The 26,774-nt window shown below is 42.8% G+C and overlaps 1 protein-coding gene across 5 annotated transcripts; it reads right to left on the reverse strand.

The window, feature by feature from the left end:
* Positions 1–2,302: 2,302 nt before the first annotated feature.
* Positions 2,303–26,557, reverse strand: SNUPN (snurportin 1). Of its 5 annotated transcripts, XM_077473010.1 has the most exons (10): positions 24,359–24,450; positions 23,231–23,312; positions 22,894–23,087; positions 21,231–21,402; positions 20,973–21,077; positions 13,197–13,293; positions 9,578–9,675; positions 6,868–6,945; positions 6,694–6,774; positions 2,303–2,840 (listed from the first exon to the last, which is right to left on the reverse strand). In XM_077473010.1, the coding sequence occupies exons 3-10, from the start codon at positions 23,049–23,051 to the stop codon at positions 2,496–2,498; spliced, it is 1,134 nt and encodes a 377-aa protein (XP_077329136.1). In that variant the 5' UTR covers positions 23,052–23,087; positions 23,231–23,312; positions 24,359–24,450; the 3' UTR covers positions 2,303–2,495. The 5 variants fall into 5 exon arrangements, with proteins under 5 accessions (XP_077329136.1, XP_077329137.1, XP_077329138.1 ...); XM_077473011.1 differs by lacking the exons at positions 23,231–23,312; positions 24,359–24,450 and adding an exon at positions 26,456–26,557; XM_077473012.1 differs by lacking the exons at positions 23,231–23,312; positions 24,359–24,450 and adding an exon at positions 24,469–24,487.
* Between the last annotated feature and the right edge of the window lie 217 nt (positions 26,558–26,774).

The following is a 26,774-nucleotide window of genomic DNA, read 5'->3' on the forward strand; positions in this document are numbered from 1 at the left end:
GGACTGCAGATAATATTGGGGTGCCATGAAGTGGCTCTGCAGCTTACGCATGTATGTGCAAATGTGTGCAAAGTAAACCTCTTTTTAACGCAAACTGTTAGACAGGATAATTCGGTTGGTTGCAGGCTGGCTGGTAATTTTCATTGGTTTTGTTAGAATCTGACTCTGAGCACACATACAGCAGGGCTGGCCAAATCCCAGTCGCCAGGTCCCCATGGCAAGTAGAAAAAGTTACTGGTAAATGGGAAGTCCCGCTTAAGGCTAGGTGATGAACAGACAGGAACTTTCCCTCCTAGATGGCATGCTCCTTTCACGCTGGTACTGCTGTTGAACTACCGCTAATCCGGGTCACCCCAGGCCTTTGCTTCCAGGACCTCTCCAGTACACAGCATGACTAAATGGGGTTCCAAGAGGCAGTTGCACTGTGAATGGAGAACATTACTAGAGTGCATAACATTTTATTTTTTGATTTTTCAATTCTTACTAGCAGTGTTAAGTTTGGCTACTAAAATATTTTCATTGCCCAAATTAACACTATTTTAGCCAACTAATACTAAAACAATTCAGATGACTAAAATACGACTAAAGCTGAAATGGCATTTAAGTCAGAAAGACTGACTAAAAATTAATCAAAATTTGACATCAAAATTAACACAAAAGCACCCCCCCATGTTGAGAGAATGTGGCCTGGTATGCTTCAGGAATAAGGGGGAGGGGGGGGGACTCGCTCACCCCTCCCCCTTTCTTGACCTGCCAGGCTGCATGTTAGGATAAGGGTCTGGTATTGGGGGGGGGACCCCACACTGTGTTTATTTACATTTTGGCATGGGATTCCCCCTCAAGATCCATACTAGACTCAATGGGCCTAGTATGGATTTGAGGGGGGGGGGGGGGGACACAGTTTTCTTTAGGGGATTTTACATTGCTAACATTGCATACACTCTGATCTCAGAGCACAAGTTGGATCAGTTAAGATCTGACTTGGATGCGACTTCCATTCAAATCAGTGGGCTGAAATCATGCCCATGGTCAGACCAAAGTAGTGCAGGAAGTCTGACCATTCATTTTGACATGTCATGCGACTTGTGCTCTCGAACTCAGAGTGCGTGTTGGACCAGTGTGAACCGACCCTAAATTTTTGTCAGCAGTGCATGTTAAAACTGTGGTAGCCAGGCTTTCCTGTATGCAGTGGCATGCTAGGGAAGCAGGCTTAGGGTGGCTGACACCAACAGACTCAACAAACTGATTCACAAGGCCAGTGATGTTGTTGGACTGGAGTCTTTAACAGTGTTGGAGAGGAGAATGTTGTTCAACCCACTGCACAATACACTGGTCAGTCTGCAAAGTACCATCAGTGACAGATTGTTACAACCATGATACGCCACAGAGTGACACATGAAATCATTATTGCCTGTGGCCATCAAGTTATATAATTCTTCCCTGTGAGGGCTGGAGGCGAAGAATTTAATATAAATACAAGGACGATTTTTTCTTTTCCCACTGGGACACTGTGGATCACACTTTGGATTATGGGGGTTATTATTGGCATCACTATTGGCCAGGTTATGTGGATTTGTATTCCTCTGGAAGTTGGTTTATTTGCACTCTTGTTTTCCACAGGTCATACTGCAACAGCTCCTGGGATAGACGTCCCCCAGTAACCCTCAGTCTTCATTTTCACATAATGATATCATAGCCGACTTATACAAACCTTGCATCTGCTCCTGAGGAATTCCACGATACTTGTTGAGATTTTTTGATTCAGATTTATCACAATAACAGGTGTACATTTTATTGTTTATAATCATGAATGTATTGTTAATGTAATTTGTCTATGTGGCTTTATAAATTATATATACTACAAATCAGCTCAACAACATCATATTACCATTTTTAATTGGATTTTGCTATGATGAAACTTGTATATGTATGAATTACGGTAATAAACATACAATCATGTTAGTGATTATTTTACAATATTAAAGGCTGTTTGCTTAATTTAAAGTCTGAGGTCTTTGTATTTATATTTGCTATATACAGTATAATTAGGGATGGAGGCACATGACTATGGACAGTGTCTTAGACCACAACTTAGACCATGTGGTATTGCACAAGGAATCTCTGATGGAACCATAGTTGAGAAAGGGCAGTATAGAATATTAAAACAAAAAATTATAACAGTTTGAATAGAAGTCATTCATCTATGATCTGTAAGCTATCAAGCTGTTCTAACAATATTAGAAGACACTTTAAAGTATCAGTTGACAAAAAGACACATTGCTATCACGAACAACAGGATATGTTTTCTTATTAAAACAAATTTATTAGAAATCCCTTAAACACTGTACAGACGGTTACTGCATTGGCAAGTTTAAATAAATTTTTCTTGTGACAGAGAAAATGATATCCATACAAGACAAAAAGACAGTCCACTGGAGGAAATGCAATCAGCCATGCCACAGTAGAGATACATTTCTATAAGTGGGCATCACAACTCAAGACGAATCCATTCCAGTGGAACTGAATGCATTTTGGCTTACACAAGTCTTTGATCCATCCTCTCCTTCTAGCCCCTCACTTATTACTGATGGAGCTGAAGGGAGCGTGGAGAGATGTTCCAATTCATATCGTCCACCTTCTGCTGTTCCCTTCCCTTCTTTCTTGTGTTCTAGGATCTGCCTCATTTGCTCCTTTGCATATGCTGGCTTCTCTGTAAGTGGTCCTGGTGGGGGAGGGAAGCCCAGTATGTCAGGAGCCATGTATGGACGCAGCCACCCTACCAATGGAGTGCTACCTGGAGTGTAGTGGGTGTGCTTGTGATAAAAAAGAAGTCCATCCACCTGAAATTGAGCAAAAACATGACAGAGATTCAAACTATAACATATGAATTTGACATGGTTTTGTTACAACTGCCTTGGAATAGGTCTGCTTACACCTTTTTTGTCAAGTATCTTTATGCAAAAAAAAGGTTACAGTAGAAATCGTTTGTGATCAAGGTCATGGATTATGATTAATGAAAAACTGACCATCATCCATAAAGATAAACAAGCTAGGTTTGAAAAGGTGTGGAACCCCTGGATTGTGTACCTCCAAGCTCCCTAGACACTATGATATCTTGCAGATGGAGGCTCGAACTGAGGGGGACCAACTCCAAATTTCTAAGTGGATGCTGATGGGAGTCTATAAAGCATCTATAATTTCAATCGCCCTTTTGGTTTGAGGTATTGTGGTATTAGGCACTGTAATAATCACTGGCACTCTCCAGTTTTAGTAAATCAACCCCCATTGAGCTGTAAGAAGTCTCCGCATATCTTTTAAAGCGGTGTTCCGCCCAAAAAAGAAAAAAGTTAAAAGCCAGCAGCTTCACACTGCGGCTGCTGGCTTTTAACAATAGGCCACTTACCTGTCCTGGAGTCCAGCGATGTCGGCACCACAGCTAATGTTTCCATCAGCTGTCTGGTGCTGCTGCCGCCATTGCGGGCAAAGGTACCTGGCAGTGTAGCCTTACGGCTTCACGCTGGGAACCTTACAGTGCGTGCATGAGGCACCCACTCCTCTCTCCTACTGGCCCGACGACAGGGAGAGGAGGAGGGAGCCCCGCGGTCATTTTGCGGACCGGACGCCTGGAAGTGGGAACAGGATACCTGACAAAGACAGGTATCCTGTCCCCCCCTCCCCCCGAAAGGTGCAAATTGTGGCACCGGAGGGGGAGAGGAGACAAATGAGTGGAAGTTCCACTTTTGGGTGGAACTCTGCTTTAATACCTCAATACTCCCATGGACTGATATTACCCTCAACTTGTTCGGTTTCCTCCTCAATTTCACTTTTTTTTACTGGAGATCCAATGACTTCAAAGCCAAGTTCCATCAACGGACATGACCCTGTTTAGGGTAGGGTTTAATCATGATGTCAGGGGAAAACGAAGGAAGAGAATTGTTTAACCAATAAAAGGTAACAAGCAGGCAGCTTGTGGTGTCTCATCCTATTTAAAGTGGTTGTTAACCCTCTTCTACTAAATGCTCCCATCCTCTTTGTACCATTATAATAATTGTCCCTGTGCTCTGTAAAAAATCTGCCCGATTGTACCCATGTGAGCGTGGCTCCCAGCGCTCAGCTGTCCGCTGGCTCTCTTCTGTGCTGTACAACATGCTTTAAGGGAACAGGAACTTTTTTTTTCTTTTTTTTGGGGGGTTAACGCTTTAAAAGTTTTAGGCCTTGTTTACACTTGTGATTGCGAGGGGGTAAAACCCCACAGTTGAACAGCGTTTTCATCGCCCCTCAACTGCTCCACCTTTTGCTGCAAAGGCAGCAGCTGTGGGTGTATACATGTCGTGACAGGAATTATGCCCCGTCACACTAGGCACACTACACCGCATGCTGTGTTTTGTCAGGTTTTTAAACTAGGCAATGAGGAGGCAATACAATGCTTCCTCACCGCTTGTCTTTTGCTGTCTGAAAAGCGTTTCAAAACACAAGTCACGCTTGAAAACATCAAAGCAAGTGTAAATGAGCCCTTACTTTTAAAATGTATGCTTAGTACAGGCTTTTATACCCAAATAATTTATCATTATAGATCTGACACTAATAATCCCAAAACATAACCAAGGCTACAACAGTCATGTTTTTGACCATCTACAGAGTTTTTCATACAATGAGGAATAAAACCTTTATAAGACTTTGCTATGAAGTTAAACATTTGGCCCATCTTTACGGAATGAAGGATCAAAATTTGAAAGGCCAGACAGTAAAAGCCACATGACAGCCCCCCTGAGTTTGCCAAAATGCACCTAAAGGACTCTCAGACCAATATAAACAAAATTCTCATGTCTGCTGAAACAAAGATTGAACTCTTTGGCCTCAATGGCAAGCGTCATGTCTGGAGTAAACCAGCCACTGCTCATAATCTGGCCAATACTATCCCTACTGTGAAGCATGGTGGGGGCAGCATCATGCTGTGAGGATGTTTTTCAGCGTCAGGAACTGGGAGACTAGTCAGGATCGAGGGAATTAAAAATGCAGCAATGTACAGAAACATCCTTGATGTAAACCTGCTCCAGAGTGCTCTGGACCTCAGACTGAGGCAAAGGTTCATCTTCCAACAGGAAAACAACCCCAAGCACATAGCCAAGATAACAAAGGAGTGGCTACGGGACAACTCTGAATGTCCTTGAGTGGCCCATCCAGAGCCCAGAACCCGATTGAACATCTCTGGAAAGATCTGAAAATGGCTGTGCACCAACGCTCCCCATCCAACCCGATAAGGCTAAAGAAGAATGGGAGAAACTGCCCAAAAATTGGTGTGCCACGCTTGTAGCATCATACTCAAAAAAGACTCCAGGTTGTAATTGGTGCCAAAGGTGCTTCACCAAAGTATTGAGCAAAGGCTGTGAATACTTATATACTTGGGACTTTTTTCCTTTCTTATTTTGAACAAATATGCAAAGATGTCAAACAAATTTCTTTCACCTTGTCATTATGGGGTACCGTTTGTAGAATTTCAAAAAAAAAAAAATGAATTTAATCCATTTTGGGATAAGGCTGTAACATAATGTGGAAAAAGTGAAGCGCTGTGAATACTTTCCGGATGCACTGTATAGATCTATTAATGACATTTTATATTGGGGAAGGTATATGGGGTTTTGCTGATTACCCTGTTTCCCCAAGAATAAGACCTAGCGTGATTGTCGGTGATGGCTGCAATATAAGCCCTACCCCCCAAATAAGCTCAAGTTAAAGTCCTTGTAGGTCTTATTTTCAGGGTAAGGCTTATATTGCAGCCATCACCGACAATCACGCTAGGTCTTATTTTTGGGGAAACAGGGTATGTGCCATCTGAAGCTGTTATCTTGAGGGATCTGTTCACTCCCTTTTTAAGATGCTTTGCAATAAAATTTGCAATTTTACTTGGTCTTGCATGTGTATTTTCCTGGGGTTAAATACTACAGCACCTTTATTCCTTTCCATTTTTGATAAATATACTTGGAAGTATAGGGTATAAGGTTACAAAAAACAGATAATGTTAACCTGTCTTCAACAGAATAAGAAATGGTCTCCTGAACCACAGTAGCCCATTAGAATCAAACAGTATTTTTAAGTCAATATGTTAAAAATAATTGTAAAGTCTAATTTCTTTTTTTTTTGTTAAAAATAACAAACATGTCATACCTCCTCTGTACAATGGTTTTGCACAGAGCAGCCCTGATCCTCATCTTCTCTGGTCCCTCTTCGGTGCTCCTGGTCCCTCCCTCCTGTTGAGTTCCCCCACAGCAAGCAGCTTTCTACGGGGGCACCCAAGCCAAGTCCCAGCTTTGTGTCCATTCAGATACGAAGCAGCTGCCCGGACCTGCCCCCTTTCTCTCCTCAGTGGCTGACTGACTTTGACAGCAGTGGGAGCCAATGGCGCCACGCTGCTGTCTCAGCCAATGAGGAGGGGAGTCTCGGGCAGCCGAGACACTAGTGCAATATCACTGGATCTAGAGGGAGCACAAGTAACTATTAGGGGGGCTTCTGCACACAGCAGGCTTTTTATCTTAAAGCATAGAATGCTTTAAGATAAAAAATAAAAAAAAATCTGCCTTTACAACCACTTTAACCTTATTGGTCAGTTTGTGGCAACACAGAAAATTCTTATTGCAGACAATGTAATAAAAGGCCTATAGTTAATGATAAACTACAATACAGTACACACCATACCTGGTAAGGAAATGTTTGCATTAGAACGTTCTGTATGGAATCCAGGGAGCAGGGGAAGTTCTGCAATCCAATAAACTTGAACTTTAAAAGAAAATAAGTATAAGACTGATAAATACCCAGGAAAAAAAATCTGCTTCAGCTGCATGATTTATGACCCATTCCCAGGCTACTTACTGGGTTCCGTTTGGAAATATCGCCAAGTCCTTCCTGTTCCTGAAGTTTTGAGTCAAGCCAATAAAAGCGAAAATCAGTCTAGGTAAAAATAAAATAGATTTTAGATTGTAGCTAATGACTGAAGCTGAACTTTGCTAAACACACAAAATTAAATACATATTAAGGCAACTGTTTACCGGCCAAAAGTTTTGTATTTCCGTTTATCCAGTCCTAATAGTAACACAGCTTGGCCACAAAGCAAAGCCAGGTGGATGACCCCACTTAAAGCGGAGGTCCACCCTAAAGTGGACCTTCCGCTCATCGGAACCCTCCCCCCCTCCGGTGCCACAATCGGCACCTTTCAGGGGGGAGGGGGGTGCAGTTACCTGGATAATCCAGGTAACTGCACCCACTTCCGGGATAGCTCTCTGCGGAAAGGGGCGTAACTTACGCCCCTTTCCGCAAGTGCCCCGCTGCCTGCTGGGAAACACAGATTCGCGCATGCGCAGTAGGGAACCGGGAAATGAAGCCGAAAGGCTCCATTTCCTGATTCCCATACCCAAGATGGCGGCGGCAGGACCCGACAGGCGACCTAGAGATCGGCTTCGGGTGCCGACATCACGGGCGCGCTGGACAGGTAAGTGTCACTATTTTAAAAGTCAGCAGCTGCAATATTTGTAGCTGCTGGCTTTAAAAAAAAAAAAAAACGCGGAGTCCCGGTGGACTCCCGCTTTAAGCCTCATTCACACAATCATTGAGGTCCATACAGCATGAATGAACCACTTACTCACGTGGCTGGAGCCGTTGGGAACTGTACGTAGGCAGCCTATGATATTCTGTGGCAGGGGTAGGCAACCTCGACTCTCCAGCCTTGGTGAAATTACAAGTCCCATGAGACATTGCAAGACCCTGCCAATCACAGGCGTGACCCCTAGAGGCAGAGGCATGATGGGATCCGTAGTTTCACCACAGCCGAGTGCCGTGGTTGCCCACCCCTGCTCAGCAGCAGCAGCCTTGCCAAATGGCAGTGTGCATTGACAAGCCAGGCCAATGCACACCTGGAGGGATGCCAGGGCTGCCATGTTTGCTTCAGCACCAGTAGCAGTGAATGCAGGCCAAATCTAGGAGGGCGCAGGGGAGGGCTTTATCCTTACACGGCACATACATAGACCACATTCACACAAGCGATTAAGAGCAGGTGAAAACTGTAGCTTCCTCCTGCGGCTCTCAGCAGGTAGGTGCGGCTGCCAGCCCGCTCACTATAATGAGTTTTCCAATGCTTCTTTGCAGCTCTTTGTACAGCCAGCAATTACCTGCTGTGATCACTGCTGGACGCGCTTTGTATCACTGCGCAGCTGCAATTAATTTCTGTCTGCGCAAAGGGCCACAAATAGTGCGGCTGCCGCACTATCATTATAGTGAAAGGGGATGGTGGCCACACCTACCCACTGAGAGCCACAGGAGGAATGGTTCATCAGGTCCCCTTATTGTTCTTTACCAAAAACAGTGTTAAATATCACACCAACTTTATGTTGCCCTCTTACTAGAAAATTAAGTTTTATTACTCAAATACGTACATTATCTATATCACTGATCATTACCTTGTTATCTGCCTGACTTCTTGGGCTCATCAGCTATTTTTATTGTTAATGTATTTTATGTGCGGCCGAGGACATTTTCTCTTCTTCGATTGTGGCTCAGGAAGGTCAAAAGGTTGGACACCCCGGTTTAAAGGGCAAGTTCATCCTTTAATAAATGAAAAGGTGAACCCCAAATATCCTGGCCACACCTCTAGACCCTGTTGTACATAGCAGCCATGACACCCTGTGCTGCTGGTGTCTGTACACCGTAAAACACAGCCCCAGAGTGAGCCAGTTCAGTGTTTTTCATAAGGGGAAGTAATCAACGATAGCCTTAAAAGTGTGTGCTAAACACATCAAAAACGCTACAGGTGCATTTTGGAAGGCTGCAATTGATATAAACGAAGGCAGCAGGTTGTTGTAAAGCCTAAACATGCCCTAAAATGTTTGAGATACAAAGCAAAATGGTCGTCATGCCATTGTTTTTAATTACTTAGGCCCCTTTCACACTGGGGCGGTTTTCAGGCGTTACAGCGCTAAAAATAGCGCCTGAAAAAAACCGGCTCCTTTCACTCCAGTGTGAAAGCCAGAGGGCTTTCACACTGGAGCGGTGCGCTGGCAGGACAGTGAAAAAAGTCCTGCTAGCCACATCTTTGGAGCGGTGAAGGAGCGGTGTATTCACCGCTCCTACCCATTGAAATCAATGGGACAGCGCAGCAATACCGCCGGCGGTTTTAACCCTTTTTCGGCCGCTAGCGGGGGTTAAAACCACCCCGCTAGCGCCCACAGACCACCGCTAAAACGACGGTAAAGCGCCGCTAAAAATAGCGGCGCTTTACCGCCGACGCCCGCACCACCCCAGTGTGAAAGGGGCCTTAGTGCATTGGCAGGCACTACAGGAGAGTTAAAAATGCAGCTATATTGCTTGTTTTTTTCTGCATCTCTAAACCCATGGGAAAGAAGCTTTCCTGTTGTGAATGGCCACAATAACACATTCATTCTTATATGCTATAATGGAGAAAACAGATATGCACAAACCAGCAACAGATTTAGCTGAGAGTAAAATTGGGATGTGAACAGAGGTTTCAGATAGTTCAGCCAAACTTTGATGTAACATATTACAACACTTACAAGTTAAAATATAAAATTACCTGGCAATCATAAACTGGATGTCCCCTCCAACACATGACATCTAACACATAATAGGTTCGAGATGCTTCATTGTATATACAGTCCAAAATGGTATAATCTGCAGAGGAGATACAGAGATTTAGGTTCTGGTACTATTTCCTGCACAACAAAATTAACAAAATTGAGGAAATAAAATTTAAAGAACATGGAAAGGCAATAGCAACGCAAATACATTTCGCACTGAGGCAGTTTTCAGGCGTTTTGGCACTAAAAATGGCACCTCTCATACCTCCCCAGTGTGAAAGTCAGATTGCGTGCGATTGCAGGATGAGGGGGAAAAAAAAAGTCCGGCAAGCAGCATCTTTGGGACGGTGTAGGAGCGCCGTACACAGCACTCCTACACTGCCCCTTCCCTTTGGATAGAATGGGTAGTTTCCAAAGCACCTGGAAAGCACTGCAACATGGGCGCTTTTAATCCCTTGTTCAGCCGATAGCGGGGGTTAAAAGTGCCATGCTAGCGTGCTGAAAAGCACCACCTAAACAGTGGTAAAGTGCCGCTAACTGGCCTGCCGCCCCAGTGTGAAAGCAGCCTTACACTGAGCCAAAAATATACAATCATATCCTGCTTCTCTGGACACACAAATTAAGAAGCATCATGTTAACAGTGAAATTACATATGGCCAGGAGCAGACCTGCAAAAGTGACCAGACAGGTGGGTTGCTCTTATACAGCTGTAAGACAGAAAAATATATTGCCCAAAGCAACAAATCAGAGTACAATGTCATTTTTTGGACAAGTTAGAAAATGGAAGCTCGATTTTATTTTTTTTTTAAAACATTATTAAATGGAGGAGTTTGCCGCCGCCGCCCCCACAAATACTGTAGCTGCTGACTTTTAATATTAGGAGAAATATATATATATATATATATATATATATATATATATATATATATATATATATATATATATATATATATATATATATATATATATATATATATATATATACACACACACACACACACACACATACATACATACATACATACATACATACACACACAATTTCGACACCCCATCCGGTTTTCCGACCGGCTCTAGAGTGCTGCCATTCGTGGTACGGGTAACCAGCAGTGAAGCCTTTCGGCTTCACATTCGGTTCCCTACTGCGCATGCGTGAAGCATGCATCACTTTCTAACTGACCTGGCAGCAGAGGAAGGAGGAGGCGGGCCAAGGTCACCGCGGCGCAGTCTTCCGGATGTGTTTGACAGGTACCCATCCCCCACTTACGGAAGACTGCGCTCCCCCTGAAATGTGCCAAATGTAACACAGGATGTAGTATGTCATTCACAGAGGAGTTTTTCTGAGACCCATCTGTGACATGGTTTTATTACTTGTTTATCCTGTTACCAGGCCTGTTATTTTTCCACCTCCTTTAACAGGCCAAGTTGTCCAGCAAAAGTGGAAGTTACAAGGGTTGAAGGTGTTTTAGAGTAGTGTCAGTGTGCCGATTTATCTGTATGTACAGATCTATTGCAACCTCCAATTGCTACATTGTCATTTGATGATCTCCTTACAAGAGATGTATTTTTATTTTTTTTAACCCTTTCATGACTAAGCCTATTTCTGACATTTGGTGTTTACAACTTAAAATCCATATTTTTTGTTAGAAAATTACGGCGAGCCCCCAAACAGTATATATATATATATATATACACACACACACACACACACACACACACATACATGCACGCACGCACACATACATATATATATATATATATATATATACACATACACACTTTTTTTTTTTGCAGAGAATCTAGAGAATAAAATGGCGACTGTTGCAATATTTTATGTCACACGGTATTTGCCCAGCGGTCTTTCAAACGCAATTTTTTGGGAAAAAATACACAATGAATTTAAAAAAAAATAATCATTTTTGATCACTTATTGCTGTCACAAGGAATGTAAACATCCCTTGTGACAGTGATAGGTGGCAACAGGTACTCCCCCGATCCCTCCTTTGCACTTCAAAGTATTCAGATCGCAGTTTTCAGCGATTCTAAATTATGCATATTTTACAATAACTGACATCAATAGTGACACTAATACAGTGCTAATACTATACTACTGACACTGGCTAGGGAGGAGTTAACATCTAGGGGCAATCAAGGAGTTAAATCGGTAGTAATGCTTCCAAAAAAATAAGAATAATTATATTTTTTTCCCCCTGCAAGGTAATATAATCATAAAGTAGGCAGCCTTGCAAGCAACTAGAATACAATCTGAGTAATATATGCAAGCAACACACTCCCAATATAAATGTGCAAATAAACTCAAAACAAATAATACTGTGCTAGCGATAATAAAATTTATCCAACCACTTAGTGCATCAATTCTCCTGTGCAAATATGAGTGCCAACATAACGTGTGAATATACAATATAATACATTCATGTGTATTTCTTCTTGTGATAATATAAATCCTGTGCTTGAGTGCAAACATTTAATTAATAAAAATGTTAGGAAAATTTTTTAACTTGAGTCTTCACAAATCCCCAAAAATCTGTGCTTTGTGTCTATTCACCTCAGTGCTCACCTCACACTTAAGTTTGGTCAAATAAGACTTATTAGTCACCCCGGACTAAGGGAAGCTCCCTGATGATGCATAATCCTATGCAAAACGCGTTAAGGCTAGTTGAGCGACGCTGACATCACATCTGGCCCTAACCCGCACTGAAACCGAGGCTTGAACCACGCGCCAGCTTCCTGAGACAGAACGGCGAGCACAGGCTTTGTTTGGAAAGCTGGATAGACTTGGTGCCTGTCTAAAGGCACAAGTAAATGCGAGTGAACAATCTGATTAATATTTTTAAAGAATAAATAAATATTGCGCAATGATAGTCGTTTTTTTTCATGAGAATCAAAGAATGGTAAATGGTAGAGGCATATGAAAAGAATATTGCTGCATCTGCTAGGCAAATCCCTGGTATACCTGTATAGAGAACCAACTGAACGAGGCATTAATAAGGCTTTTTGATTACTCCTTTCTGGTGCAAACTTTCGACGCCATCAGCCCACCTGTCTGACTCAGCCAAACAGAGGAAGCTTTGCTTTCACTGCTAGAATACATTGCTTTATGTGAATGGCTGGGTACCAATCAGATAGACTCTAATGTGTCCCTAGTATGAGACAGGAAGTATCCGCTTGCACCCGGAACACAGTGCTGTATGCTGCTTCAGCTATATAGCGTTTATACTGCATACCCAGCAGCCTCACGTTAGTGAGGGACATGGTTTGCTTGGGCCAGCTTGGTGTAAAGAGTAATAAAAGATGGAGTTCAGCTTTCATTTTTTCAATGTTACATACCCCAATTATTGTTTGTCATTATTTATATATTTATCTAGCTCATTTGCAGTACAGATTTTATGGTGAATGATCATACTGTGAAGAGCGCAGGGTTTGTGGAGCGCAGGGTTTGTGGTACACAGCGCGTGTATGTAGCGTGTGTTGTGGTTTATACGTGTACTGAAACTTTTATTTGTCAATTCTATGCTTAATTGTATGATTACCATTACTAAAAAGTACACAATATAACAGTTACTCTTCCAATTGCTTATACAACAGATCCCTCACCTTTGCCACTGGAACTGTTGTGTCTGTTTCCACCAGGTAACAGTGAAGGAAATCGGTTTACACAATACCCGCTCTTAGTATAAACTGCAGTGGATCCCTAAAACAGGATTAAGAGTGGTAGAATTAAAAAGGCTGACCTGTGAATAACTTGTGTCCAGTCATAACAGCTGTACCTTTATTTACAAGTACCCCTATCATGAGAAAAATATGGGGGCTGCTGTTCCTGGTATTCTTTTGAATGTTTGGCTGTATCTAGCTTCAGTACTTGGGTCACTGACCTATAACAAGTATGCAGCAATGAATGTCAAGGAAGTCATAAACACAGTACAGCCTACTTGAAACAGAATTTTCTTGTAGGTATACCTTCCACGAAAGAGCCAAACATTTGTTTTTTTCCCCTCCTTTTAGGATAGTGGATCGAGCCATGCAAATGTATTTATTACAGGTATTTATATAAAAAATGCCCACAATTTACACATTCATATTAGTCTCTGCCATCAATGAGCTCACAACCCAAGGTCCCTCTCTTACATTCTTATTAGGCCAATTTTGACAGAAGCCAAAATAACTTACCGGCATGCCTTTGGAGTGTAGGAGGAAACTGGATTACCTGGAGGAAATCCATGAAAGCACAGAGAGAACATACAAACTCTATGCAGGTAGTGTTCTGACTGGGATTCAAATCGAGGACCCCAGTGCTGTAAGACAGAAGTGCTAACCAATAAGCAACTGTTTTGCTTATTTCTTTATGCTCATGTGGCCAACTGCAAATCCAGAATCAGTTTTTTATTCAAATATGAATTTTATGCAACTCTAAATAGGGCGGGGCTCCACATTACAAGTATAAAAGTAAATAGAGCCATGACTACATAGATTAAGCAGGTAATGGAAACATACAGAGCAGTTCACAGTTCATGTGGTGACAAACAGTGTTATATCCAGTGACTGTCTCTGGAAGGAAAGGTATTCGCTCAAGCCAAGGCTCACTCAGGTGTTGCAGAAACGGGGCACTCTCCTCCCACTCCTTACACCCACCATGAGGAGGGGACCCAGAGTCATTGGGGTGGGGCCCGGAAAGGGAGGGGGGGTAAGGAAAGGAAAAGAAGGGGAAGGGGGGTGGGGGGACAGAGAGAGAAAGAAGAAAGAAAATTAAGGAAGACATGGCGGTGACCAGGGTTAGCATCTTCCCAGAGAAGATGGGGAAGGGTTATGTCCCCATCAAGCGTTGACCTTCATCTGAGAATACAAACATGTTCCAGATATTCCAGGTTTTCTTATAGGCCTCTTGTTTATGTTGTGTTTATGTTGTGCGGTGAGGAATAAATCCTCCAGTTTCCTCACCTCCTCCACCTTCCGCAGCCAATGTACAATGGCTGGGGGAGAGTGTTGTTTCCAGCAGAGGGGGATGCATTAAGGTGGCAAACAAGTGACCGCCTATATTTTTTAATGGGGATCTTAAGAGTGATGCAGCAGAAAAAATGCAGCATCATCCGGAACGACATAGTCCGTGAACTTCTGAGTGATGCGATGGACCTCTCCCCAAAATTCCTGTAGTCTGGGGCAAGACCAAAAAATGTGGATCAAGTTTCCCTCATCCTCGGCACAGCGCCATCACCGGCTCGAGGATGAGGGAAAGCATCTCTGCAACCTGGAAGGCGTCAAATACCAGCGGTTGAGTAGTTTGAAATTAGTTTCTTGTATTTTAGTACAGAGAAAGGACTTAAGGGCCAGAGTGATAATACGCTGTTTTTGCATTACTGAAAACGAATAGTTCAGGTCTCTTTCCCATGTTATCAGACAGATAAGTGTGGTGGTTCTTTTTGAGTGATTAATAGTGCATAAGTTTGGGATAGTATGTGAGCTAAACGGGTCTGTTCCTAAGCATAGGACTTCAAATGAAGTCTGCTGGCATGCAAAATCTTGGGGTCTCGGGAGGGAGTGAAGGAAATGGCGTAATTGTATTGCTTTCCAAAAGGGGAGTTGGTACGCTCCTGAGGAGTCAGTGAGCTCTGAGATGGATGGCTACCTCCCTTCGGTGATAAATTTGGCTGCGTGATTGAGGTCAGAGTCTCTGAGAAATGTGTATTCCGCAGGGTGTAGACCCTGTTCAAATTTTGGGTGGCCCAAAATTAGGAGAAGCAAGGTTTTTGATATGAGGGATGCGTGGGCGGTAGCGTGGTGGCTATGTCTTAAGGTAGTACCTATTAGGGGGTGTGTCTTCAGACCTGTAGGGACATTCCGGTAGCACCACAGTGAGCTTTTTAAAAGGTATGCGAGATTGGGACTGTTCAATTTGTACCCATAATTTTGAAGTCTTATTCCGTCTCCAGCCAACTATTCGCCCAAGATGGGACGCTAGGTAGTAATGGAGTATGTCAGGCAGTGCTAGGCCTCCATAGTGCTTGGGGAGTGTCAGTTGCGAACGGCGTAACCTGGGTTTCTTATGCATCCAAACTAATCTGATAAAGAGGGCCTGCACTTGTTTAAAAAATAAGGGCGGTACATGGATAGGCAAGGCTTGAATGAGGTAAATGAATTTGGGTAGAATACTAATTTTAAGGAGGTTGCACCTTCCAAACCAAGAACGGAAGCCCGTGTGCCACTTCTCCAGCAGTAATCGGGTCTTGGTCAATAGGGGTGGAAAGTTAAGGTCGAACGTCTGAGATATGTCAGAGGGGATCTTCGTACCCAGGTATGTCAAGGCAGTGTCGGTCCACTTAAAGCTAAAGTTAGTTTGTAAAGTCAGATAGGAGTATGGGGTGGGACTGCTACACTCATAGCCTCAGATTTAGCAAAGCTTATCTTCAGGTGGGAGATGGCCCCCTATAGCTTAAATTCCCGCAGGAGTTTCGGCAGAATCACAGATTTATAGTACAGATACAGCAATTTATTACAAACTATACACAGCTGTTTCAGGCAAGCAGACCATTATCAGTGCAGCGCACGTGGAAACCATGAACTATGGGGTAGGGCTTTTGGAACATCCTCACTATAATATGTCTGGTTGTTTCATTGCGTTGGTCTATAAGCCCTATTCCATAGGAATTGTGGTTTCCATACACTTCACTGATGATGGTCAACTAGCCTGAAATGCAGTTTGGGATAAATGGCCCTATAACAGGCTGTATCCTTATTATAAACCAACAGTTCTATTTGCAGTTGCCACAAGGGGCATAAAAGAATGGTTTGTAGGCTTCCGCTCTCTATCCAAAAAAAGAGGAATAAATCCCTTTTAACCACTTGCCTACTGGGCACTTTCACCCCCATCCTGCCTAGGCCAATTTTTGGCTTTCAGCGCCATCACATTTTGAATGATAATTGCGCGGTCATGCAGCACCATACCCAAATTAAATTTTTATCATTTTTTTTCACACAAACAGAGCTTTATTTAGGTGGTATTTAAAGCGGAGTTCCACCCAAAAATTTAACTTCTGCTTTAAGCACTCCTCACCCCCTTCCATGCCACATTTAGCATGTCATTTTTTTGGTGGGGGGGTGGGGGTTTTATTAGGAGGGGGACTTCCTGTCCCACTTCCTCCTTCCGCCCAGGGACCGCAAAGGCGACTCCTCCTTTCGCTTTAGGCGGCCCCTCCCTCTAGGCGATCTCCTGGGACACGTGACAGGTCCCAGGAGATTGCCTGTCCACTCCGGGAGCGCAGCGCGACTCGTGCATGCGCTGTGTGTGCCTGCACGTGAAGCTGAAAGCTGTCATGGCCGGGTGCCCAGAGTGGCAATGGAGGCGCTGGCGGAGAGGAGCGACACCCCATTCAGCCTCATCACTGGACTGTGGAACAGGTAAGTGTCTGTTTATTAAAAGTCAGCAACTACACTTTTTGTAGCTGCTGACTTTTAACAAACATAAAAAAGCCTGGAACTCCCCTTTAAATCGCCACTGTGTTTATTTTTTGCTAAACAAACGAAAAGAGACAAAGTTAAAAAAAAAAAAAAAAAAAAAAAAACACACCTTTTTTCATGGTTTGTAATAAAAAAAAATTCTCCTTCACGGATATGCACTGTTGAGGCTGCGCTGATGAGAAGGCACTGATTGGCAGCCCTGGTGGGCACTGTTGGGACTGCACTGATAATCAGTGCTCCGATTATCAGTGCCGATGTCCTTTTAACACAAGCCGGTTATCGGCTCTCTTCTGTCAGCATGAGGGAAAAATAAAAAGCCAATAACTTGCTTGTGTTTACATCTGATGAGCTGTCATTGGACACCGCTGATTACGTGGTAAAGGGACGCTGTGATTGGCCCTTTACCCCGATCTGCGATCAGCCGAGTTCAAAGGACTCAGCGATCACAGGGCACGTCGCCCGTGCACCACAGGGGGTGCGTGGGCAGCGCGTTTACAGGAGAATCTAAGTAGAAGCCCTCCCGGCAAAGTAAGCACGTGTTGTAGTCATTCGGCTATAGTAAGGTTGGGAAAGGGTTAAAGGCCAAGTTCAGCTTTTACAAATAAATTAATGCACATCTTTTTTCAGGTACAAAAATGTACTTTTAATATTTTTTTTTACTCTGCAGCCGGCTCTGACCTTGCGGCTTCACTGCCCGTTTCCTACTCTGCATGCGCAAGTCGCGCTGCGCTTTGTGAATGGCCGGCTGTGTTCTGGGGGACACACAGGTCCCAGAAGACAGCACCAGGAAAAGAACACTACCGCGGAATAGGAAGTGGCAGATTTTTTTTTTTAGGGTGGACCTCTGCTTTGTATTTTTTTACCTTTGATATCAAATCTTTTTCGCTAATCATGTTTGTATGGCGAGTGCATTTCCATAGATCTGTGCTACCATAGGGTTTTATTGCAGATGCACGTTTATTCCCTTTGTGTGTATTGGAACAAAACAAAAAAAAGGGAGGAAAAAAAGCAAATAGGACATAACGTCACACAAAATTACAAAAATGGGGTGGTCAAAATTCTTGGCACCCTTTCAAAATTGTGAATAAATAAGATTGTTTCAAGCATGTAATGCTCCTTTAAACTCACCTGGGGCAAGTAAAAGGTGTGGGCAATATAATAAAAAAAAAAAATAAAAAAAAAAAAAAAAAATCACACCTGAAAGCAGATAAAAAGGAGAGAAGTTCACTTAGGCTGCTTTCACACTGGGGCGGTATTCAGGCGTTACAGCGCTAAAAATAGCGCCTGTGTAACGCCTGAAAAAAACCGGCCCCTTTAACTCCAGTGTGAAAGCCAGAGGGCTTTCACACTGGAGCGATGCGCTGGCAGGACGGTGAAAAAAGTCCTGCTAGCCGCATCTTTGCAGCGGTGAAGGAGCGGTGTATTCACCGCTCCTATACCGCTCCTACCCATTGAAATCAATGGGACACCGCGGCAATACCCCTGCTGCAGCGGCGCTTTGCGGGCGGGTTTAACCACTTTTCGGCCGCTAGCGGGGGTTAAAACCACCCCGCTAGCGCCCGCACACCGCCGCTAAAACGACGGTAAAGCGCCGCTAAAAATAGCGGCGCTTTACCGCCGACGCTGCTCCCGCCCCAGTGTGAAAGCAGCCTTAGTCTTTGCATTGTGTGTGCCACCCTAAGCATGGACAACAGAAAGGAGAAAAGAACTGGAAGGACTTGAGAACCAAAATTGTGGAAAAATATCAACAAGCTCAAGGTTTCAAGTCCATCTCCAGAGATCTAGATGTGCCTTTATCCACAGTGCACCACATTATCAAGAAGTTTGCAACCCATGGCACTGTAACTAATCTCTCTGAGTGTGGACAGAAGAGATAAATTGATGAAAGGTTGTAACGCAGGATAGTTTGGATGGTGGATAAGCAGCCCCAAACAAGTTCCAAAGAAATTCAAGCTGTGCTGCAGGCTAAGGGTGCATCAGTGTCAGCGCAAACTATCCGTCGACATTTAAATGAAACGCTATGGCAGGAGACCCAGGAGGACCCCACTGCTGACACAGAGACATAAAAAAGCAAGACTACAGTTTGCTAAAATTTACTTGGAGTAAGCCAAAATCCTTCTGGGAAAATGTCTTGTGGACAGATGAGACCAAGATTGCGCTTTACCAAAAAGCTTTCTACTGTTTACCAAAAACAGAATGAGGTCTACAAAGAAAAGATCACAGTAAATATGGTGGAGGTTCAATGATCTTTTGGAGTTGTCTTGCTGCCTCTGGCACTGGGTGCCTTGAATGTGTGCAAGGCATCATGAAATCTGAGGATTACCAGAGGATTACCAGAGGATTTTGGGTCACACTGTAGAGCCCAGTGTCAGAAAGCTGAGTGTGCGTCCGAGATTTTGGGTCTTCCAGCAGGACAATGACCCAAACATACATCAAAAAGCACCCAGAAGTGGATGGCAACAAAGCGCTGGAGAGTTCCAAAGTTGCCAGAAATTAGTGCAGATCTAAATCCCATTGAACAACTGTGGAGAGATCTTAAAATTTCTGCTGCCTTTCCAATAAGAGAGATCTGAAGTCGTTTGCCAAGGAAGAGTGGTCCAAAATTCCGGATGAGAGGTGTAAGAAGCTTATTGATGGTTATAGGAAGTGACCGATTTTAGTTATTTTTTCCAAAGGGTGTGCAACCAAATATTAAGTTAAGGGTGCCAAGAATTTTGGCCATCCCATTTTTGGAGTTATGTGACATTATGTCCAATTTGCTTTTTTTTCCTCCGTTCCAATACACACAAAGGGGATAAACATGTGTAACTGCAATACTTTTCTGTGAGAAATACTTTATTTTCTGGAAAAATTTCTGGGGTACCAACAATTTCGGCCATGACTGTATCTACTGCTGCTCAATTGCTTAGGTACTGAATCAAAATCATTATTATAACAGCTGGATGAATAGCATTTTAGAAGAAGAGGTCAGCAACAGTCGTCTGCATAATTATTTTAAGACCAGTTTTCTTTTAGGCAGGCAAATAGCCAGCTTTGCACAAAAGGACATTTAGCATACCTCCAGGGCTCTAATCTACCTACTTTTCCCCAGGAAGAAAAGAGGAACATGCTGCAAGCACCCTTTAAACCTGAGGAAGTAAAAATTGCCATTTTCTCCACACAGATGCTAAAGGCTCCTAGCCCTGATAGCTTCTTCTTAATAAGTGTTTTAGAAACGTCTAAACCATCACTTTCTCCAGGCAATCAATTCAATTATTAAGGGCTGGTGAGTAACTTTCAAGCAAAGCTATACCAGCCCACATTCGTCATCCCCAAAGAAGACAAAAGAGCAAGCTTTGATAAAATAAAGGGTTAAATAATAAGTTTGAAAATTGCTGAAAAGAATGATCTAAATTGTCTTGATAAATTATTGCAATGCTTTCCACATAGCCAAATTTAGCCTAATGAGGCATGTGATATACTGCTAAATTGAAATATGAGCTTAAAGTTTGGAATTCTCCTTCTCTCTATAAATAGTTTCATGTACAATACATATACCTGAACGCAGCTTATTTCAGTTCCATATATGGTTTTATAGAAGACTTCATAATGCCACTGAGCAGAAAAATAGCTACAACAAGTTTGTTCTTGCAATCCTCCCCCTCTAGTTTTAAAAAAATCCACCCGAGCAGCTTTATGGATTCATCAAATGCTAGTAAGCTGAGCGGCAGAACACCTGTAATTATTGTTCAGCTCTGCACACTAATCAGCATTCGATTCATTAAAAACAGCGGAACCATAATTACAAGCAATACCAATGACACATTAACCCAACAACACATCTACCACTCCTATATAGAAAACGTTTCTTTAAATGTATAAGAAGGACGAATTCAGGAGCTATCTAATGCAGATGTCATGTTATAAATACAAATAGCTCACCTTAGATGCCACAATCAAGGAGCGCTTCCCAGTCGGGCAAACTACAAGGAGCCAGAGATCAGCCAGATCTGGAGGGATTTCTATTAACCACTCAGAGAGCATTATCTGGAGGGTTAAGAAGACAATACATAAATAAATGATGGAAAAAACATAAGCTATGCATGTAATATGAAACCAACGCATAATGGCAAAGTACTAAATAAAAATAAATAAAAAATAAATGAATGAATGAAATAATGGGCTCTACATGTAAATGACCTGGTTAGCATAATGCCTTGGGAGCTTCTTGCCAGGATCCACATCCATCTCCTCCTCTTCACCCCCCACTCCATCTTCTTTTTCTTGTTTGTCATCTATCTTCTCTTCCTCTTTCTCTGTCCAGTCTCCTTCAGCCAGTCGACGGGCATGGTTTACATAGTCTAACCGTTTCCTAAAAAGGTTACATCTAAGCATCAAAGAACTAATATTTTCTCCAATACATAAAAAATTAAGCAAAGAACATTAAAGTCTAAGTGGTAGTCATTTACCGCCGCTCCGGTTCTGAAACCTACTTTAAAGCGGATTTCCCCACCCCCCTTCCTTTTTTTCTAAACCCCCTGCTTCCTAGGTTTGGGGTTCTGCACATTTAAGATACTTACCCAGCCATCGTTATCCTGCCAAGATCCTCTTCTGCCACCTCTGGTGTGGTGGCATCACCATGTTCTTGTGTGACTTCATTGGAAGGCTGCAAGCTCTTTCAGGCTCAGCCAGCGGGCCTCCCGATGATGCACTGCTGTGCCCTTCCACCTTGTGAATAAACATCTATGCCTTCTGGGATGTAACGTGCACAGTGCACATCATTCGCTTAGGTGAGTGACGTCCATGGAGGGTGGGATCAAACATTTTTTGTTTAAAAAAAAGGAAAATAATTTTTTTTAGTGTAGTAGAATGGAGGAGGAAAGGTTTTTTTTTGGGGGGGGGGGAGATTCTATTTAGGCGCAGTACCCCAAGCAACCGATTGGAATTCAGTTTGCTAAATTTAGATCCTGATTGATTGCTATTACTTATTTTCCTTACTTTATCTTTATGTAAATCCTAAGTGCCCGTTCACACAGGGGCGACGCGACTTGCAAGCGCGACTCACAGACGCGACCTGCACACGACTTCAGCGGCGACTTGCAAAATGACTTCTGTATAGAAGTCAATGCAAGTCGCCTGAAGTCGCCCCAAAAATAGTACAGGAACCTTTTTCTAAGTCGGAGCGACTTGAGTCGCTCCTATTAGAACGGTTCCATAGTACAGAATGGAACGCGACTTGTCAGGCGGCTAAGTCGCCTGACCAGTCGCGGTAGTGTGAACGGGCACTTACAATGAAATTTGCTCCCTTTTGGTCCTTTAAAAACCATGGGAACATTTTGTTTATATGTTATGTAGGTGCAAAATATACCTGTTGGTCCAGCCAAAAATCGTGTGAGCTGATGACTTCCTGTGTATCCTGCACTCTTATTAGTTACAGTATTCCCAGTTATCTTAGGGGACTACAGGGGAGAGAGGGAGAGGTTTCTGTAGTATGAATTTGACGCGGCATGTGTACTACCTCCTCTGGTCACCATGTTATGTTGAGGTAGGTGGGTGGTTGGGGTCAGTAAAACTTTGTCCTAACTGAGTATTTTTAGCCCCCCTCCTACCCCACTCCTCAGCCGCAAGTATACAAAAGCATCCACCACATCTAAGAACTGGTGAACCGGCATCATATTACACTTTTGGATTTAGATACACTTTAACTAATGCGCTTTCTTTATTGATTAGTGTTACACATTGCCAGCACCTTGAGAATTCTATTTTTTCAGTAAACCAATAATTAGCATGGTGATGTTGAAATAATCCATACCCCTAACTATCCAAATTTCAACATTTCAGTCAAAAATGTCCTATAGCTCACGCTTTTTGTAGTTCCAGAAGTTTCCTCCGGCGTTCACTCTGTTCTAGAGAGCTGTATTTGCCCTTGTATTGTGCCAGTCGCGGGTGGGGAGCAGATGGGCTGTTAAGTTGTGAAGAAACCGAGAAGCTTCCAGCGAGGGCTTCTGTGAGAGTGTCCATTCCCAAGGTTTAACTGGCTGGGAAACACAGGCAGCCCTGTAAAGACATGGAACACCATATACGAATTATGAAATGTAAGCGTCGCTTAGATGCTGATAGAATAGCCAACTCCTGCAGATCTTTATTGGACACACCAGATATAAAAAGGGCACAAAATTTACTGTAGGATGTTAGTTCACCTTTTCATTTTCTCAGAAATGAAACACTTTAAAGCTCAGTCACCAGCAAAAGGGACACGTTTCATTCAATGTAAGCATCCTCCTGGTGATAAATTAAAAAAAACTATTTAAGAAAACTTAAGATTTAGGGCCGACAGAAAAACTCATTGCCAGCGAGGACAACTGCCCAGTATACATGGAATAAATAGTGTTGTCACTATTAGCGACATCCGTGCAGACTAATGGTCTTTTTGCTGTTATGTTCATCCATGTTACAACCCGATAAAACAAATTCTTTTAGCTCGCTGCTTGCATCACATGATCAGTAGGTGGTGACATAAGGCTGCATGAAGTCTATACTCCTTCAGTGCTGAATTTTTATTTTTAAAGTAGACAGTGTTTATTTCTTCTAGTTTAGCAACATGGTAATTTTAAAGTGACTCCAGCCCCTAACACCACAAAAAAAAAAAAGAAATGTTAATACCTACCTGCCCACTGCTGCTGTGCCATTGATCTTGGCGGTATTGAAGAGATATCCCTGCCTAACAGAGCAACTATACTCACCTTCACTCCAGCTCTGCGGTATCCCAGACCTCCCTTCACCAGCCACTGACGTCTTAGGCTGGTCTTCTTCCGGCTACTGAACTCCAGACGTTTTGATTAGCTGGGCCACATGCACGGTTGGTCATTTATTTGGCATTGCAGAAATTGTACACTGAGCTGTGCATGCGCAGCTCAGTGCACAATGAAGGCAAGCAAGAAAAAAAAAAAAAAACAATGCTGCATTAAAAATCCTACCTGTTCGCAGGTACTAAAGTTACATTTAAAGGATCTTCAGCACCCAACAGTTCCACAAATGTCCTATGCCTAATCCCCCGCTGTGCCCTGCAGTTCCATCCATCAGCCTCTAAATCAATACTGTGCCCTGTGTTATAATAGATGCCACAGGCAGTGAAATCCCTACAAGAGAGTAATGATCAATGGTACAGGAAGCAAGACAGGTAAGTATTGACTTTGTTCTTTCACAAGTACTTAATTATATTTTTTAATTTTTATTTTTTGGAAGGAAAAAGCGGAGCTCCAGACAGATATATAAAATAAAAAAACAACCAAAAATGAAAATGGGCATTCACTAACAAAAAATATTACATGCAATTAGTGCAAGAATTTTCCCCAACCATCCTAGATTTCACGGGACTATCCTGAGTGTTTAACACATTTCTGAGGTCCAGCAAACAGCTCCAGTTCTATGTATTCACCATCTAGCAGAAAGATCCCCTGCAGGACAAAAAAAAAAAAAAAAACACCAGACATTATCCTTTCACTGACTATTTTTTTCTTCTTGTATGTGTCAATAACCAAAGATTGCCACTAGGGCTGCAACTAACGATTATTTTCGTAATCGATTCGTTGGCCAATTAATCGGTTAATAACCTTTTAAACAAAAAAAGTAATTTTGCTGCGATTTGCATTTTTACATTTTTATTTGGCCAATTTGTTGTTGGGCAGATTAAAAAACACAAATTGTGTTATTACATGCTTTTCTGCAGCTTCTCCATTGAAGTATATTGAACCAAAGAACCAAAATAGCACCGTTTTGCATTAAAAAAAAGTCCTTGTCTTTTCCAAATATGCAGCAGCTGAAAAAAATCATGGATGTGAACGTGTCCCATAGGAAACCATGTAAATTAACTGTAGTGTGTTTCTGCAAAAAGCACCAAAAAACACAGAGGTGTGACCCAGGCCTGAGATGAAAAAGAGCAAATAATCGCTACTGTAAGGGGTTCATTTTTTACTATGGGACAGTGAAAGTTTTAAATATTTACAGTAGCGATTTGCTCTTTTTGTACTATAAAGGGCTAATTTTCGGTTTTTTTTTAACCCCATTATGTTAGTGGCCTATTAATAAAATAGTAATCGATTAGTTGTTTCGGCCCTAATTGGCGCCCCATGTAAAATAGTGACCGATGCTGTAGCTGCCCCTTTAAGAGTGAATAGATAACCTGGTGTTAGTAGTACAAATGTAAAAGGTAGGGGCGCTTTTGTGCTCAAATAATATAAACCATGAAATAAATTAACTAAAATTGTGAAGACGTAACAGAAATCATGAATAAGATTCAATAACATCATATGCAAACATGTAGTCCATAAGCGATAGATACCAACAGCAAACGAATGGTTTGCTCCTATATGTGGATAACTTCTAGTTCTTTCATCACAGGTGCTCGATGGAAAGGTGGCAACTCAGAGGTATTTAACCCATTTTTACAGGATGGTCAAAAATGCATTTGGAAAGCCAGATTGGTGCCACTGCTGATACCACTCTACACCAATGCTACCCTAGGATAGAACTAGGATGTAAAAATGACTCCACAGGAGACATAAAAAAAATCACATAGTGTAGTAAGTTTATTTATTGGTATAAAAGCAATAGGTAAATATTGCACTCATATGTATATGTGCCTGTTTCCCGATGTTCTATCAAGAAATGCCCTCCATTGGGTACTCCAGCTCATGTTGACCAGCTGGCGTGACATCAACACATCGCATTTGTAGATCGTCTGAGACATTTTTCGACAGGAGACAGTATTCAAAACAATGCAAACAGTGGAGGGAGACCGTACTTGTCAGGTTATGCCTGACAACTATGTTCCCCCGCTGTTTGCATAGATAATGCCTCCAACCATCTGCGCATGGACATACGGCGCATGCGCAAAACCATTGGGGGCATTTTCAACAGAGGGCATTTCTCGATAGCACACCGGCATGTATGTGTAGATATGGCTGTGCAAGCCTCGCTCTAGATGGTAAAGCCAAATGGATATCTCACAGGACCCAGGGAATTTTGGCTAATACGGTGCATTTTTTTTTTTCATGGTTTATATTATTTGTTGGCCTGGACAGGTAAGGGTGCTAATATTAAAATTAAGCAGATACAGTGTTTGTAGCTGCCAACTTGTCTTTTTTTGGCTGGAGCTCCTCTCTATGCAAGCACAATACGTAGCAAGGATTGATTTATAAGCATGCCTGCATTTCACCTTTAACTGCATTCCTTTCCATGCCTACCTCCTACAAGATCTCACTGACATGTGCTGAGCATAGACTGATATACTAGTAATGAGACCAGGAATAAATGAAGCACCCTGTGATGTTGCCTTATAAACTGTCACCTGTCTCGCTATATTGTGCTACAGCCCCATTCATCCCTCCCGCCAGCCACATCCTTTCCACCAACATGCCGCTTACCTCGTGACGTCACCACAGATGCGACACAAGCCGGAACCTAGAGACCAGGACGCGCCATACCGGAAGTCTCTCCGTGCGGTCATGTGAGCAGGAGGGGGTGGGGCTTCTGTGCCGTGTTGTGGGTGGGCGTTGTGGTTTGTGGCTGTGCTGTCACTGCTGTGTGTAGAGGTGACGTGACACCGTCCATGTCCTACACGGGCCTGGGCTCTCCATCATAGCCTGTCCGTGGAGCTCTTCTTATGAAATCGGCGAGTCCCAGTTATTTGTTTACTTAGGGGATGGAAGGCGCTCACTGACAGGCTATAGAGAACAAATACGA

The sequence above is a fragment of the Lithobates pipiens genome, unplaced genomic scaffold (assembly GCF_037356315.1).
Source record: "Lithobates pipiens isolate NorthernLeopardFrog02 unplaced genomic scaffold, aLitPip1_a1.2 Scaffold_8, whole genome shotgun sequence".
Classification (NCBI taxonomy): Eukaryota; Metazoa; Chordata; class Amphibia; order Anura; family Ranidae; genus Lithobates; species Lithobates pipiens.

Bases quoted from the DNA above. Each gene is read 5' to 3' on its own strand.
- SNUPN (XM_077473011.1), bottom strand. From the start codon at position 23,051: ATGGACACTCTCACAGAAGCCCTCGCTGGAAGCTTCTCGGTTTCTTCA. The intron at 9,676-13,196 runs GTGAGGGATCTG...TCTCCTCTGCAG, and splicing joins CAACAGTTCCAGTGGCAAAG to ATTATACCATTTTGGACTGT. The intron at 6,775-6,867 runs GTAAGTAGCCTG...TTTCTTTTAAAG, and splicing joins ATATTTCCAAACGGAACCCA to TTCAAGTTTATTGGATTGCA.